Source organism: Biomphalaria glabrata, chromosome 15 (genome assembly GCF_947242115.1).
Source record: "Biomphalaria glabrata chromosome 15, xgBioGlab47.1, whole genome shotgun sequence".
Taxonomy (NCBI): Eukaryota; Metazoa; Mollusca; class Gastropoda; family Planorbidae; genus Biomphalaria; species Biomphalaria glabrata.
The window spans coordinates 16,160,174-16,177,501 of record NC_074725.1 but is presented as its reverse complement, the minus strand read 5'-3'; the positions used below and the strand labels follow the sequence as shown (position 1 = coordinate 16,177,501).

General features: G+C 36.2%; 1 protein-coding gene across 3 annotated transcripts in view; it reads right to left on the bottom strand.

Moving 5' to 3' along the window:
• Positions 1–2,052: 2,052 nt before the first annotated feature.
• The window catches only part of LOC106073675 (stimulated by retinoic acid gene 6 protein-like), a 46,845-nt gene continuing 31,569 nt past the window's right edge, over positions 2,053–17,328 (bottom strand). For 2 of the 3 annotated variants that reach the window (XM_056012909.1, XM_056012908.1), the window contains exons 11-19: positions 16,982–17,057; positions 16,275–16,353; positions 14,546–14,594; positions 9,878–9,992; positions 9,244–9,345; positions 8,020–8,183; positions 7,468–7,623; positions 6,377–6,462; positions 2,053–4,707 (exon numbers count right to left, since the gene is read on the bottom strand). In XM_056012909.1, coding sequence (XP_055868884.1) covers positions 4,429–4,707; positions 6,377–6,462; positions 7,468–7,623; positions 8,020–8,183; positions 9,244–9,345; positions 9,878–9,992; positions 14,546–14,594; positions 16,275–16,353; positions 16,982–17,057 — 1,106 coding nt within the window. In that variant the 3' untranslated portion in view covers positions 2,053–4,428. The remainder of the gene's footprint in view (positions 4,708–6,376; positions 6,463–7,467; positions 7,624–8,019; positions 8,184–9,243; positions 9,346–9,877; positions 9,993–14,545; positions 14,595–16,274; positions 16,354–16,981; positions 17,058–17,328) is intronic. The other variant, XM_056012910.1, reaches the window with a different exon arrangement.

Here is a 17,328-nt window from a genome sequence, read left to right as displayed (position 1 = left end):
GATGGAAAAATCCCTAAAGACATCCTATACGCTGAGCTTGCAGAGGGAGTCAGACCCAAGGGCCGCCCAAGACTAACCTACAGAGATGTCTGCAAGCGAGACATGAGAGCCATCGACCAAAGTATGTGGGAGGAGATACACAATAGAAAGACTGGTAGAAGTTTGGGGCGTCGTCCTGTCCGTTGGTTATTTATTTCCGTTCTTACTTTTTAATCCTCCGTCACGTCACTACGGAAAAACCCAATTAAACCCAAACTTCTACGCGTCTTTCTATTGTGTCATTACAATATACGTGCACGAACTGTGATTAACTCTGCCGCTCCAGAATGGATCTCATTAACCAATCGTAAACAAACAATGTTAAGTCACATGATAACATTGATAAAACAACGGGAAAAAACTGTCACGTGATAGCCATTGTGTATTAAAAATTAGATCGCAACTTGTTTAGAAGACATAGAGAATCACGTGGCTAAATGTTGTTTGTTTACGATTGGTGAATGAGGTCCATTGGCTTGATCAGTCACTCCAGATTCTGCCCCAACTAAAAAAAAGAATATAAATTCAATCCATTAGTTCAGTAATATCCAAACTAAGGCCCGCAGGCCATCTCGGCTAGTTCCCATGTATGATGTACGTAATAACTAGTTTAACTTAAACTCTTCAGTGCTACATTTTTCCAAATCAAATATATTCCACATACAATTACTAAATATAAACAGACTATTTTTTTTTTATCTCCTGAAGACGACTCGCCTCTCTTTCGATCTCTCCTTAGCGACTAGCTTACATAAGTAACTCTGTATTTTCCATATTATAAAAAGTGATTATAGAGTTATAGACCATTAACTAAAATAAAATGTCACACTTTTAACTTTAGGATTGGTGATCTAATAAAGTTTAACTTGATAACTTGATGTATGGAGTTCGTTTTAATTACATACTAGACATAATTTACCCGCGGGTCTTAATTTGCGTATCACTTTCCATATAGTCACTGAGAGTGCTTTGTGAGCAATTAAACGAAATAATAATTGTATAAGTAAAAGGAATGCGTGAATAATAAAATAGTATGGAGCTATCTAAAAAGGTAATGGACTTAAAAACATTTTTTCAAATAAAAACATTTGCTTGTAGGCCTACGTATATTTGATTAAAATTTGAAATGAATAGACTTAATTTTGTATGTTCATGTGTTAAAGTATAAAGTAGATCTAGATCTTGAGTTAGACATAGATCTATATCTAGACTAATCTAAAGTCTAGGGTTCATTCTGCGCGTGAAGGCTTCGCTCTGCGCATGCGTGACCTTTTTAAATTAGATTCATGAATGGAACTATTAGAATACATCTCAACACGGCTTCGCAGCTTCAGCGAACGAATGTATGAAAAATACTTTAGAAAAACAAATTTGAATGTTAATTTGATTAAAATATGAAATGAATGGACTATAATTAGTATGTTCATGTCTTTAATTATAAAACTATCTTTGCGAAGAGAAGTTCTATCATCTTAAAGTTGAATTAGAGTTTTAGACCTAGGACCTTAGTAGGAATAGAGATGTGTAATATTCCGCGTATTGTCTAATGAAAGAATGTTCTTCAGGAATTCTAAATTCGCAGAAATAAGGAACGAATTTATGTAAAAGTGCATTTGAAACATAACTTTGAAGGTTAATTTTATTAAATAATGAAATCAATAGACTATATTTTGTATTTTCATGTGTCAAAGTAAAAAAACTATCTGCGCAAAGTGTAGTTCTTAAAATTAGATCTAGATCCTTTCGATCTTTTCATGTAAAAATGGTAAACATAGCCTAGATCGATGCACTTATAATGCTTTCATAGAGTTTGTAAACTTTGTTGTTTTTTTAGGGTCTTAAGTTAGTTTTAGGGCCACAATACATACACTACGGTCTAAGTTAGTACCCAAGGAGCATTTCTGCCAAGTTGTATCAAGATTGATCAAACGGTATTGATTTATATGCGGCACATACATTCATACATACATACATACGCCTTACTTTCTACTTTATAATATAGATATCTAAGTATGTTTGTTCTGTATATATTTATTGCGCTGTTTTGTTTTATACCGTGAATGAGAAAGAAGAGAATGATATTACATCACATTGGTGACATTTAGGGACATAAAAAAAAAAACATACAAAAACTGTCAGCGGCTTTTTCCCTTTCGGACGTCCCTAAAAAGAACATTTTTGTTTTTGAGTGAGAACATATTAATTTTTATTTGACAACACTCCTAATACGATACATATATATATACACACATACAAACACTCGCCTTTTTAGTACAATACATTTAGTAACAAACACACACTTACATTCATACACACAGACAAACACGCAATAGTATCGATTCACTTCAAAAGAGTTTTAAATGTATTTATATACATACCAACGATTCTTTCTCTACAAAAGTACAACTGTTAAGGTATACGCTGAAAGACAGAGTCTATTACATTAGATCAATGTGACAAGAGGTCAAGCAATGCCAACACTAAAATCAATCACAAATCAAACATCAAAGTATTAACATTAAAAAAAGAGTATACAATAACAATAACACTGGCATGTCGTAGCAGATCACATTAAATCAAACTGAAGCGAGTAATTCATGAATATATCAACAATTCTATCAATGGTATTGAAAATAAGAACAGCTACTAAGACAGGGGCGGACTGGCTATGTGGGCATTCGAGCAAATGCCCGGTGGGCCGGTACCCAAATGGGCCGGTAGGGTCACCTAAAGGTCCACAAGAATGCCACTTTGGTACGTATTAAATTGTAAATGGCTTTATAACATTCTCTGAGCGTCGTGTTAAAAAAAATCGTTGATAGATTCTACATTGTAGTAGGTCCTAAATAGTTCTAATACTCATTTAATTTAAGACATTTTTCAAAATAATATAATAGCCTACATCCGTAGAGAAGTGCAACTTGTAAACTTCATCCTTGTAGGGCCTACACACTAAGCGATGAAAAAAGCAACATGGGGCCTTTGTGTCTTATTGGAGGCCCATCGTGAGATATACAATTTATGGGCCGGAGTGTATAGACATGGCTGGGCCGATTTTAACACTCAGTCTACCCCTGTACTAAGAGACTGTTTATAAAAATCTAGTGATAGATTTGTATATAAGTTATAATTGCAACTAAAATGTGCTATAAATAAAGCTATAACATAATCATAATTTGAATCTTTAAAATGTGTAAAAATATGTTTATAATCTAAAACATTTAAATTAATAAAAGTAAAACACCATTTGAAAAGCAAAAATAGTTCTAGATCTAGACATAATTTAATAGAGATCAAGTTAAATTTGTACAAAGTTTTTCCAAGTTGAACTTTATATAATAGCTGAGTTTGTAGTTGGCATGTTACAATAATACTTTATGATAATAAATATAGACTGGCTGAAGGAAGTAACTTCATGTAACTTGAAAACATGTATATCTATTGTATTCTGATTTCCGATTTATGAAAAATTGCATGATCTTCATTCTTAGAGATTAAACAAAACTCATAGACATAAATAAATATAGACTGGCCGATAATAGAGTTTTATGAAACGAAAATTTGTGACTTGCATTTCTATGTACTTTATTTATGTCTAAAAGTTTTGTTTAATCTCTAAGACTGAAGATCATGCAATTTTTCAATTTTTCAGAATTCGGAAATCCGAATACAATAGATATACATGTTTTCAAGTTACATGAAGTTATTTCTTTTTTCCAGTCTATATTTATTTATGTCTATGACAAAACTACACTGCCTCTTTATTTACAATATATATAGATGTGTGGCTGAAATAGATATGAATACTAACTTTTATACTGCTCATAAATGCTGTATAATAAAGTACACAAAATTGCAAGTCACAAATTTTCGTTTCATAAAACTCTTTAATCGGCCAGTCTATATTTGTTTATGTCTATGGCTTTATGAAAAGGGGAAATTAATCTTAAATCATCCAAATAATTAGGAAACAAAGTTACTCCATTTATTTCAATCCAATCTCAATATTACTGTCTTTATAAGAGTACAGGCTAGTACGTTACAAAGATTCTATGACGAATGGCGTCCTTAACTAACTAAATAAGGTTTCGATTAAAACCCAATATTAATAATATGTAATGGCCTGCAGATCCCTCCCTAAACAGTGCCCCTACCTCATGTCATTCCCATGACATATATGACACTTCTGTGTCATTGCCTGATAGGTTAAATTTGTACAACATTTTTTAATTCAATGTACACAGTGATCTAAAACGTATGTACCACTCAAATAAGGTGACCTTGTTACAAGGGCTTTGAAAGCCAATGTGACGGTGTGTGTTTGAAGGGCCAGGCACAAGTCTACTTTCATCAAGTCTTTAAGTTAGAACGAACTTGTTTTTCAGAGTCTTACATTTTCTCAGACTGCTTCATGTCTATATAGGCGTGTGCACTGTACGCATTTTTATAATTCTCTGAGAAGTTGACAGGCGCCAAATTAAATATTGTTGGGCTGGTGGCGCCATTCTGTTTATTTGTTTTAGCTAGTTCCTGTTCCTCTTTGTCTCTCTCCTCTTGGAGTTTGACCAAATCAAAGTCAGTGATGGGTTGGTCACTGATCGGTATCTTAAGACCTTCTTTGATTGCTTTCCTCATTGACTGGATAAAACCTTTTCTGTAGATTCTCACCTGTGAGGTATATGTAAGGTAGATATGATTATTATGATGTCAGACTACTTAAATATTTTTTATTTCTCTTTTTCTCTCTTTTTCTTTTCTCTCTCTCTCTCTCTCTCTCTCTAGACACTCACTTGTGTGGTACATGTAAGGAGCATATGATTATAATGATGTCAGACTACTAACATCTCTCTCTGTTTTTGTCTCTATATCTCTCTCTTTCTCTTTCTTTTATCTCTCTCCCTCTCTATCTCTCTCCCTCCCTTTCTCTCACGTTCTGTTATATAAGCAAAGTTGGTCATACAAGGACTAGTGTTTTAGATCTTAAATGGGTGGATGAGTTTTTTTTTTTTAATTTTGTTTTACACAGCGCTATAAGCCTACACAATATGAACTGTTGTACATCATTTTTAAGTTATGTTATATTGTCTGTGGAATCTGTGATATTATCTATGAGAGAAATCCAAAAGAAATAGAATATAGGCATATATGAAGGTTTCATAGACCCTATGAAAACTTCAACGACCCAACTAATGTGTTTGACAAAGCGTTCATGTTGGTTTGAACTTATTTAAATCTAGATACCCCCCCCCCCTTAAAGTTCATCGTCATTGTTATTTAAACAGCTGCAGGATTAAAGACAAAAGGTTAAAGGTAAGCTTAATAGTGGCCTAGTTGTTTGTTTGTTTTTTATCATCGATGGTGGAAAAACTATAAATAGTTTGTGATGAATCCTGTGTAAAGCACTAAGGACATGTTGATTAGCTCCCTATCTATTTCAAAATTGTATTGAGAATTTTCGAGCAGTTTCTAGCCTTACAAAATCAATTTTTTTTTAAAGTTCTTCCTTTTGTGGCTCATTTTTGTTTCATGTAGTTGGCTACATTGAAGTTGAAGTTAGTGTCAGGGTTAGTGTCAGGGTTAGTGTCAGGGTTAGTGTCAGGGTTAGTGTCAGGGTTAGTGTCAGGGTTAGTGTCATTAACATTGTCAAGTTGAATGTGAGAATTTTCAATATGATCCTGTATTTTTCATTTCTTTCGATTCACGGATTTCGTTCTACTTGCCAAAACTCAACTTTAGCTTCAAGATGCCAGGAGAGACATTTTTTTAAAAATGTGCAACTATGTGCTAATTATGACAGTTTTATGTGTGAAAATAAAATGGAAAATCCCTCTTCTACTCGACCAACATATTTTGTATAATCTGGTTTTGCTAATTTGCTTTGCTGAGAACATATTTAATCAATGTCTTATCATTATATAAAAAATAGAAACATATTTAACTAGCTAAATCTTGCGGACTACTAATGTATTTTAAAACTGCGCTTGCAAAAAGCTCCCAAGTCTAGCAGTTCTCGCGCCATTTCCGTAAGGTTCTGAGATTTGAGAGGCAGATATGTCATCCAGTCTGCTATTTGCCGCTGCAGGTTTTTTGAGAATCTTTACTAATGAAAAGTAGCGTGATAATCTTCTCAGTTCTTCCCACTGTTTGTTGTAGTGGTAGAGTTTTTCTAAAGGGATTTATAGATGTTTAAAGATCTCGAACCTGAGAAAATGCATTTTTACTTATGCAAATAACTACCCTGTGGGAAGAGATATATCCCATATGTGGTGAAGGACAATAAACTAGTGGGAAAATCATGAATCCTGAAGACAAGATCCAAACTCCTGTTTCTGCTTACCGAAGGATTGTGCAGGAGTGTGTATAGAACTAGCCAGTTGAACTGGGCAGCACGGTTTCTTATTGCTCGTTTCATTGGTATAGAATCTGAAAAGAAACAAATTAAACATGTCTTCAAGTGATTCGTAATCTTATTGTTAAACTGACATAGTCATCAGCTCAGATTAAATACCAAGATGCTACATTTCTTAGGCCTATGTTTCATTTTCAATCTCAACATTAATTGCCATCGCAATTTTCTCGTTAATTATTATAAGAACCTAGATGGACTTTAATAGTCATAATTTCTGAATAAAGCAACTCAACTCTTGTAAACCTTTACATTAAAAGCAAGGAAACAGTTCTTCAATGGATTCCAGCACACATTGAATTAGAAGGCAATGAAAAAGCAGACACACTGGTCAAAGATGGAAAAACGAACTAACAAATGAAAATCCCTCTCTATCTAGAAGAAATTATGAAAATAATAGAGTGTAGAATAAATGAGAATTGGACCAACTCACATTTAAATGACAAGGAAAAGGACGCCTATTAGAAGCTATCTCGACATGACCGACGCATAATTTTTCGATTCAGAACAGGGCACAACAGAATGAGACAACATATGTTCCGGAAGCTACAAGTAGTCTGGACTAGCAAAACCTGCGATTGTGAAGCATCACCAGAGAAAGCTGACCATGTCCTTCAAAGCTGCATACTATATCAAGAGGCCCGAGCAAGACTCTGGTCCTACCTACAGAAGAAAAAACTATATGAAGAACTGACTGATCTGGAAACCACTGTGCAGTTCTTCTCAGATATAGGATTACTGATCTGAACCCTCCGACATGTAAAATGAGAACAAAGAAGAAGAAGAAGAAGAAAAGTGAATACGTTTTGTGCTCGCTATAGACCTTCGAATCTTTTGATTCCATGATGTTAATGATCGGAATGGAATTTGACAATAGAAAATAGGTTTTTGGAACGCTGAAAAACCAAGTCAAACACACTGGCTTCAATAAGCCTACAAAATATTATCGTAAAATTACAAGGAAAAGAATGATAATGTAAAATATTACATGAAAAGATACATTGATTAGGACTGCGACTAACATTTAGTGTCTGGCTGTTGCTTACAACTTTCCACAGGTTCTGGGTCAAGTCCTTTTCTTTTTCGACTGAGTGTGTACAACAGTTGTATAAACACGAGAACCACTGGATGTGTGTGTGCTACTTCCATATGAATGTAGCCTTTGTAGGCGGTGAAACCTGGGTTGAAAAAACACAAAGACTAAAACATCAACCAGTCAGTGATTGCCGAGAAGACAAGTGTTGTGAAGAAGATTATTAAATTTAATGAGTGTAAATGACTTATGTATTGATTCTTTCTTATACAGTTTTCGTATCAGATTAACTTTAATTTAAACTTATCTGTATTATGTATTTGAATGAAATAGTCACAGATCTTAGTAAAAAGCTGGCCTTGGCATCCAAAAACCTTTTTTTTAAATGTCCAATGAATATTTCTACTGGATCGTCTTCTATCAAACATTTGAGGTGTAAATTGTGTTCGAACAAAACTTCAGGAAATTTATTGAAATTTTGTAGAGATTTTTTCTTAATTTGTGTTTTTTCTCTATCCTAGAGATAATGAATACACCTTACCAGGATCGAAGCCCTCAAACTTCCTAGGCAATGTGCTGATGTCTAGTCGACACAGACATATAATGCCAAAAATGAGAGATTTGATAATTCTCAACAAACAGGAAGCTATTCCCAGAAAGATGTTGTAGAAAAACATGAAGTAGGTGAAGATGAAATAGAAGCGTCTGGGGAAAAGAAAAGACATCATAATTACTAGAACAAAATTGTTTCTTAAATTTGTAATGCTACAGCATGGTAAGTCCGCTCTGCTCCAATTTTAACTCTGCTTGTAGGTCTGATGCCAACAAAGGCAAAGATTTTTAATTTTATGAAAAACATTTATTTAATTTAAAAAATTAAAGAGTTCACTTTTAGAAAAGAAAAAAAAAGCCGTTGCACCAGAACTTTGCAAGATCTTAAATATGATTTCGGATCTTCAATATACTTTCTAGTTTATATGATCTAAACGGGACGGATGGACGGACTCTTCGCGGCAGTTCGCAATCTAAAAGAAACAGTGACCTTGATCCTCATCAACGCCTGAAAAGATCACAAATAAGTAACTATGCAATTGAACAAAGCAGCAGCCCATTGAAGAAGGTATCTTTCAGAAACCCTGAGGGGTGGATAGGCCACAACTTTGGCAAGCCTGTATCCATTGTCACAAGACAAGACTTCCCCTGAAACGCACTAGGAAAGAAAGACCGAATGGTCAAGAAATACATGGCGTTGAGATTTGGATACAGGTGCTTAGCAGATGGTCAACAGATTCACATTCAAACCTAACTGTCTATTGGGAAGGTGACGTAAAGGTCATCTATTTATATGGCCCACAGTTAACGAGGGTGTCTTTTGACTATCACAACAATCAACCGCCTTTATTTTTCATCAACTAATGTCAGGTACCCATTAGATCTGTGTGGACTCACATGCACCATATAGACCCCGAAATTAAAAATTCCAGTCTTGACCAGGATTCGAACACAGGACCCGTCAGTTCGGAAGCCAAGTGCTTTACCACTCAGCCACCTAGATGGTCAATACGTGGGACAATCGGAAAGATTCACCCTGAACGGAGACGCCAGGAGGAAGCTCGTTGGTGGCCTATTTCCCAGACTAATTAAGATCTCGGGGTTTATTCTTGACTTAGTTTGTGCCTAAAAGAAGGCAATGAGAAGATGAAAGTGTACGCCTATGTTAAGAACATTTTCCTTGTGTTGTCATTGAAAAGAAATTTTGACCTACCTATTGTCCAGACGTAAATGTTGGCCATCACCTTGTAGAAACAGAAATCTGGCCAACAACTTCTGTATAATAAGTAGGGCAATTGCAACCAGTAAACCTGGCCTAGAGGAGAATTAATGGCGAGAAAAATAAAATAGGAGATAATTATTGATATTTTCCATTTAGAGCAAAAGTAATTTTCACAATTTCATTTACCAATAATTTCATTCTTCTACAAGGATATTATAAATCTTATGGGAATGGGTGTTCGCGAAAAGACATTGTCATTTCAGCAAGTATTTAGGCTTCATCTAAGTCACTTTCATTGATCTTTAACTTGATCCAAAGTCGCGTGCATTGAGATCCAGCATCTATATTTTTTGATAAATATGAAAATACCACAAAAAGGGAGAGTTATATACGTTATAACATGGAGTTGTAACTTCATGGAAGTCTCAAAAACAGAGAACACCTGCTGATAGGAGGTAGCAATAATACACAGGTTACCTCCTGTTAAAGCAACTAGTTCTAGAGTTAGAGGATTTAAGTAAAGTAGGTCCTAGCAAATACCGGTACAGTATTTTTTGTTTACCATGTACATACCCTATTTTATTCATTATCAAAAAAGATCAAAAGGTCCACTATAGTAACTCACCATATCTGTAACACCTTGTTTACCAGCCAGTCTGTAAATCCGAATATCAAGACTGATATAAAACCTCCCAAAACTAGACAGACAAGAGTCAGTACAATGGTAAGGATGACATAGCCTGGCAGGGGAGAGAATAACAATATGATAAAATAGAAAACAACACATGTTTATTTGTTGTTGTTGTTTTTTAAAGCGGGCGCAACCTCGTTAAGAAATCGTTTTGAATTTTTTTCTACTAATTCCTACTAAGCTCACACTTTTGTATACATTAAAAAATTTGAATAATTTATTTAAACAACTCTTTACTATCGAAATTAGGAACTCGTGTTGCATCGGGACACCTTTCATTAGAATCTCATCTAGATCCTTGGAATAATAAAATTGGACAAGGCTAGGAGTCATCATTTTTATTCTCCGATTATTAAAATATTATTTATAGATCTAAATCAATATATAGAAGCATGTAGGTTGTATAAACGGTCGGCTCAGTTGGTTAGAGCATCGTGCTAATAAGGTGAATGCACGCCTATTCTGTTCTCTCTATTTTTTTTTACAAAACTTACATCAACTCTGTCTGTCTGCTAAAATGTTTGTACACGTTATTTTTCCCACACCCAATCTCGGATGAACCTGAAATTTTGTACAATTATTTCTTTTACCTGACAAAACAAGAATCAATTTAAAAAAAAACAATTAGTTAATTAACTATTGTTGATTAATATTTTTTGTTTGGTATCTCGAACAAACAGATGGAAATTGTACTTGACTGATAAATTGGTATTAGCTGAATTAGTCCCCTTTATACATACATTGTAGAGAGAAAAGCTTGAAACAATAGATGACTATTTATAAATATATTTAAAAAGCGATGGCCCAGATACCCTCTACTTATTAAAAAGTATTTTAAAAAATACAATATGAATTTTTAGTTTGCTTAATTGTATACGAGAACTGTAGAAATAAAACCCTTGCTGCACCAGAAGAGGACAAAGACAGATTCTTTCAAGCTCTAGAGGACGTAATTAAAAGTATTCCAAAATCCGAGCACCTCTATATAAATGGAGACTTTAATGCCCGTGTTGGTGATAGAAATGATGCATGGCCAAAATGCTTGGGACCTCATGGTGTTGGCAAAATAAATGACAATGGCCAAAGGCTACTCGAGTTCTGTATCTCTCATGAACTGTGTGTAACAAATACATTCTTCTCTGGCAAGGAACGCCATAAAGTCTCTTGGCAGCACCCACGCTCAAAAAGGTGGCACCAGCTTGACCTCTGCATCACCCGAAGGATGGATCTGAAAAGTGTCATCCACACCCGTTCATACCATAGTGCGGACTGCAACTCAGACCATTCACTAGTGCTAAGCAAAATCAAACTACTTCTCAAGAAAGCTTACACTTCCACTCAACCCAGAACTAGGCGAATTAACGTCAACCATGTAGGTGACCCAGAGAAGTGTGCACTCTTTGGCGAGCTCCTGAACAGTTCAATCCCCTCGTTAAGTGATGAAGAAGACATCTCGATCAGATGGGAGAAATTAAGAGACGTAATCTACAGTTCGGCAATCACCGCCTTTGGGCCTCAAAAACACAAAAATGTAGACTGGTTTGAGGCGAATCTAGCACATATGGAACCTTGCATCAAGAAAAAACGATCTGCACACCTCGCTCACAAGACAAAGCCTAATCCAAAATCTTTGGAGGCCTTCAAAAGTGCTAATAAAGAGGCAAAACAAATGGCTAGAAAATGTGCTAACAACTTTTGGAGGGATACCTGCAACAGAATCCAAGACAGTCTCCACTCAGGAAATAGCAAAGCTCTATTTGATGTCATTAAAGCGGCCCTGGGTCCAGCAGTGTCTAAGCCTGCCCCCCTTCTATCCAAATCAGGAGAAAAAATTACAGATCAAACCAAGCAGCTAGAACGATGGACAGAACACTACCTCGAAGTCTATGCCACACAGAATTCAGTAGACGATGTCGCCCTGGCTTCTCTACCAGATCTTCCAGTACTGGAATGCCTAGATGAGCTTCCGAGCCTTAGTGACCTCAAAAAAGCAATTAACTGCTTAAAAAATAGAAAATCTCCTGGGAGTGATGGTATCCCAGTGGAAGTAGTGAAAGTCAACGAATCACTCCTGCTCCCTGAACTCTATATTCTCCTCTGCCGCTGTTGGGAAACAGGTCATGTCCCACAGGACATGCGTGACGCAACTATAGTCACAATATACAAGAACAAAGGGGATCGGAGTGATTGCAACAACTATAGGGGTATCTCTCTCCTCAGTATAGTGGGCAAGATCTTTGCTAGAGTGGCACTATCCAGGCTGCAAGTGATAGCTTCTAGAGTCTACCCAGAGTCTCAGTGTGGATTCAGGAGTGGTAGGTCCACTATAGACATGATATCTTCTCTACGACTACTGCAGGAGAAATTCAGAGAGAGAGACAGACCCCTTTACATTGTTTTTGTTGATCTGACTAAAGCTTTTGACATGGTCAGCAGAAGTGGCCTTTTCAAACTCCTGAGGAAAATAGGTTGCCCTCCCAAACTACTGAAGTTAATTGAGTGTTTTCACGAGGAAACTAAATGTACTGTCAAATTCAATGGAGCCCAATCAGCACCTTTTGAGGTTTGCAGTGGTGTCAAGCAGGGATGTGTGCTCGCACCTACTCTGTTTGGCATATTCTTCTCCTGTCTACTGCATTATGCGTACAGCGACATAAACGAAGGTGTGTTTCTCCATACAAGATCCTCTGGAAAACTATTTAATGTATCAAGGCTGCGGGCAAAAACCAAGGTTAGGAAGCTACTCGTCAGGGAACTCCTGTATGCTGATGATGCAGCTATTGTGGCTGATTCTGATATTCAGCTACAGTCCATGGTTGACAAACTATCTGCTGCTTGCCAGAAGTTCGGCTTAAACATCAGTCAAAGCAAGACAAAGATACTTGTCCAAAACACAAACACTGCACCTCAAGTAAGCATTAATGGCCAACCACTAGAAATTGTTGATCACTTTTGTTACCTTGGCTCCATCATATCCAACAACACTCTACTGGATAAAGACATAAACAACAGGATAGCCAAGGCAATGGCCACCATGTCACGGTTGCAGAAAAGAGTCTGGGACAACATATTGCTGACTAGCAGTACTAAAGCCCTAGTCTACCGGACCTGTGTGTTGAGCACCTTGCTGTATGGAAGTGAAACATGGACAACCTACTCATGGCAGGAAAAAAAGCTGAATGTCTTCCACCTCCGATGCATAAGGCGGATCTTTAAAATAAGGTGGCAAGATAAGATAACAAATGAGGAAGTGCTACATAGAGCAGGATGCCAGGACATCCGCTCTGTTATCAGCAGCAGACGCCTTGGCTGGCTTGGCCACGTTCGTAGAATGCCAGTAGGTCGACTTCCACAGGACATCCTGTATGGCGATCTAATTGAAGGCAGGAGAGCCGCTGGTCGCCCACTTTTACGTTATACGGATGTATGCAAACGCGACATGAAGCTCTTCAAAATCGACACTGGCAACTGGGAAGAGGTGGCACTGGACAGATCCACATGGAGAGAGAGCATAAAGGAAGGGTCACAGATTGCAGATGTCATACACAACAGACGCAGAAAGAAGGGTGAAAATGCAATGGCGCCTGGTGATTTTATATGCCCAACCTGTGATCGCAGCTGTGTATCAAGGATTGGCCTCTTTAGTCACACAAGAAGTTGCAAAGGGAAAAGATCGTCTCACGAGACGTAAAATGCCACAGAAATAAAATCTTTGTTTAATTTATATTACCTCTTTTTTAAAATAACAACCGTGCTTAAATGTTATCTTTGTGAGCTACAAATGACGTCTGGCGGAGGATATAGTTTGAGATAATGGCTAAATCTACAGATTTGGATTCAACTGACAAGAGTCTAGTGTAAGGGGGCTACACTACATTGTTAACTGTCCCTTTTCGAACAGTTCTGTGGGACTGAAGTTAAAGCATGTATTGGGGACTATTATCGGAACTGTTCTGTTGCACTACGCCGAACGGCCCAGTTTCTTGCCAGAGCACTACGGGAGGATTGAGTCCTTCCTGCTCTGTTTTTTCCAAAAGGAGTTCATCTAAGGTTGCTGCCATCAACTCACGCGCGGATCCACAGGTGCCAGCCCTCAACATCTCATCACTATAAAGACTTGGAAACTATACTTATTTGCCATACCATCATCTGTTCATACCTGTAATATGTCCCAGTTTTGACTGACTTAAAAAAAAATTGTTTTTATAAAGTGTCTAGATTAGCAAGAAAGGTGCCAAGAAGTTTCAAACTAAAAAGAGTTTATTAAATACTGCTTAATAATGGAAGAAAGTGTAATTTTGTTAATTTAAACATTAATATGTCAGTTTTATAAAGACATATTGGGATGACACTCTAGATAATATAATTATGTGAATTTTAGGTGGAGTGGGGGGGGGATTAAAACACTGTGGTTTTGATAGTTAAAAAGGTCTTATTGCTCTATGTATACGGTAAGTAGTAGCAGGTAAAATTTTGGTATATTTTCGTCCACTGCTAGTGCAAAAAATTAGTGATGGGCCAGTGGTCAGGCTTTTTAAAAAATATATATATAAGCTACATTCTGTTTAACACAACACAATCTACTTACTAAGATCTACTCACCCCATATTAAATATGCCACTTGAAAGCCTCCAAATTTAATGCTGCCAACCTAAACAATACAAACAACCAAATTATTAAAAAAATCATAAAAAAAAAAACAGCGAAGGTTATTTAAAAGGAAAGAACTCCGTCCTTTAAACTATATCTATCAATAAAGTACAAGTTATTTCTCTTATTCAATACCAAACAAAATAATTAATTACCAATAATATTTGACTAATTGGGTACTTTTTTTTATTGAGTCATGCTTTACAATAACAATAAATACAATAAATAAGTGTTTAAAGTATCAACTTGATCGGAGAATGCATGAGCGAGAAATAGCATTAACAATTATTTAAATGTAGTCATATTTGTGAATACTGAAGTATTAGTTTCCCTTCTTGATAATGAACAAAAAAAATAATTACCAGTAATCAAATGTCGAATTCGTTATTTTTTTTTTTTAATTGATTAATGCCTTGTCTTGTCTATCTATGTCAATGAACAAATGTGCGAAGTTTCAACTTGATTTGAGAATAGGTGAGGGAGAAATAACTTGGGCACACTTTTTACCAGACAGACAGTCAGACAAATAAGAGTTGATATAAGCTTTGTAATTACTTAACATTTGAAGCTATAGACCTATTACCTTCATTGAAAGCGAAATCAAGTAAGGTAGCATTTAATACTATATACAAGTATCTGGATAAATTATGGACAATGGTTATGCTTGCCCTGAATGTGGCAAAATATGTAGGTCACAGCTGGGACTGCGCAGCCACGGGCAATATTGTATTCCTCACTTATCTTCGGACTCAAAGACAAGCCTTATTATTATTATTACAAGTATCTGGGTAGTTAATGCGACGTGGTATTTTTACTTGTGGTGGTATAAGTTAGTACCCTTTAGGAGGCTTGAACCCCAGTGTCCGAATTCAAGACTTACAATTTTTCAACCATTAAAAACGCGATCATGGTCACAGTCTCTTCCCTTTCCCTCCTTTCCTAACTGGTCTAGACAAGTGATAGGATTATCGCGCATTGAGAAAGCATGAAATAACGCTCAACAAAAGCTATTGGTAAACGTATTTCCAATCGCACAGATTTATTATTGTTAGTCTAGATATATTACACATTTAATTATATGACTGATCCAAACTAATTGATACAAAAGAGTGCTGTTTCCGACCTTCTTGCAATATTTTGCTTTGCTCCACAGAATAGCGTGATTTTATGTTCGTGAGAACCTACAGCAATCTTTCCCCTATGCTGAAAGTTGTTCTATTTGCTGTTGCCTGAGATGCAGGGCCGGATTTACCTAAGGGCAACATAAGCTGTAGCACTGACCTACAATTTCTGGACTAATAAAAGTGCCCCGTATCTCAAATAGCTTAGAACCCTTCACAAGTCCTAATCAGGCACTACTGAGATGGTTCTTAAAAAAGATTTCGAGGAAAGTGTTACCTGGCACATTACATCCTTTTGAAATAGTCAAATTGTTCCTTGTCATTTATTGGGATCGATGCCCGACCCAGCCGTCACCCGGCATAGCAGTCGAGCAGTAAGCATTGCCTCGAGACTGTCGAGGCGTAGGGGAATATGATAAGACAGTTTTAGAAGCCTTAGGTAGTCTCAGTTCTCAAGAGCCATAACGAAGAACTTTGAGAATCGCTGTCTTGTCAACTTAGACTTTAGTCTATAAACATATAAAAAACAGTTGTAACATTAATTCTATATATGTACTTACACACAAGTTAATGGAAGAGAACTCAGATGCCAGGGGAATTAATGAATCATCTCCCTTGTACAACGTGAATAGGTTTTTTCTGAAAATAAAATTTGAAATTGTAAGCTACCATTTAAAATTACTGTAAAGGGATATGAGTTGTTATTAAAACTTTTAATTATTTAAGTCATGATGGCTGCCTAAAGATGTGTTGTACCGGTCACTGTCTACTGACACACAAGAAATAATAGATAACAAATATGTGTAAATACTTTAGAAAAACAAACAAACACAAAGATTATATGAAGTTTAGTTGTATCTATTAATTAGGATCAGTCATGTCATTAAGTTTGTGATAGATCTAGACCAGAAACAAAAAATCTGCGCGATAAGAAATATTTGTAGCAATTTGGTTTTTTATTTTGCGTTATTTCATGATTTGAACTATGCCAATACGCAATGACCCTATCACTTATCTTAACCAGTTGGGAAAATGAAGAAAAAAAAGGGTGGTGGTGGTATGAATTATATCCCTGTGTGAAATTTACCCTAATCATTTTTTTAAAGCATTTTTTCCGAAACAAATGTAAAGTACCCATTATAGAGTTGGGTTGATTCAGAGGAGCCCCAAAATTCCAATCCCTGTTTTCGCTGGATTTGAACACGAGACGGCAGGCGCTTTACCACACATCCTTCACTACACTATATATCAATACGTCAACACTTACCTGAATGATGTGCACATGTGCAAAATGTTAATCAATATAATTGCACATGAAAGTGTGCAGGAGACAATGATAGAATCTGAAAAATAATGTAAACTTAATTATACATTACTTTTATATACAAAAACAAACATTAGGAAAACTGTCATTCATTTTTTTTTTTGTAATTTTTTTTTCTACGGAAAATTCCACGTTTTCATTGCTGGCTATTTGCTATTTCTCTTTACGTTACTGTCCACGCGGTCATTGCTGGCTATTTGCTATTTCTCTTTACGTTACTGTCCACGCGGTCATTGCTGGCTATTTGCTATTTCTCTTTACGTTACTGTCCACGCGGTCATTGCTGGCTA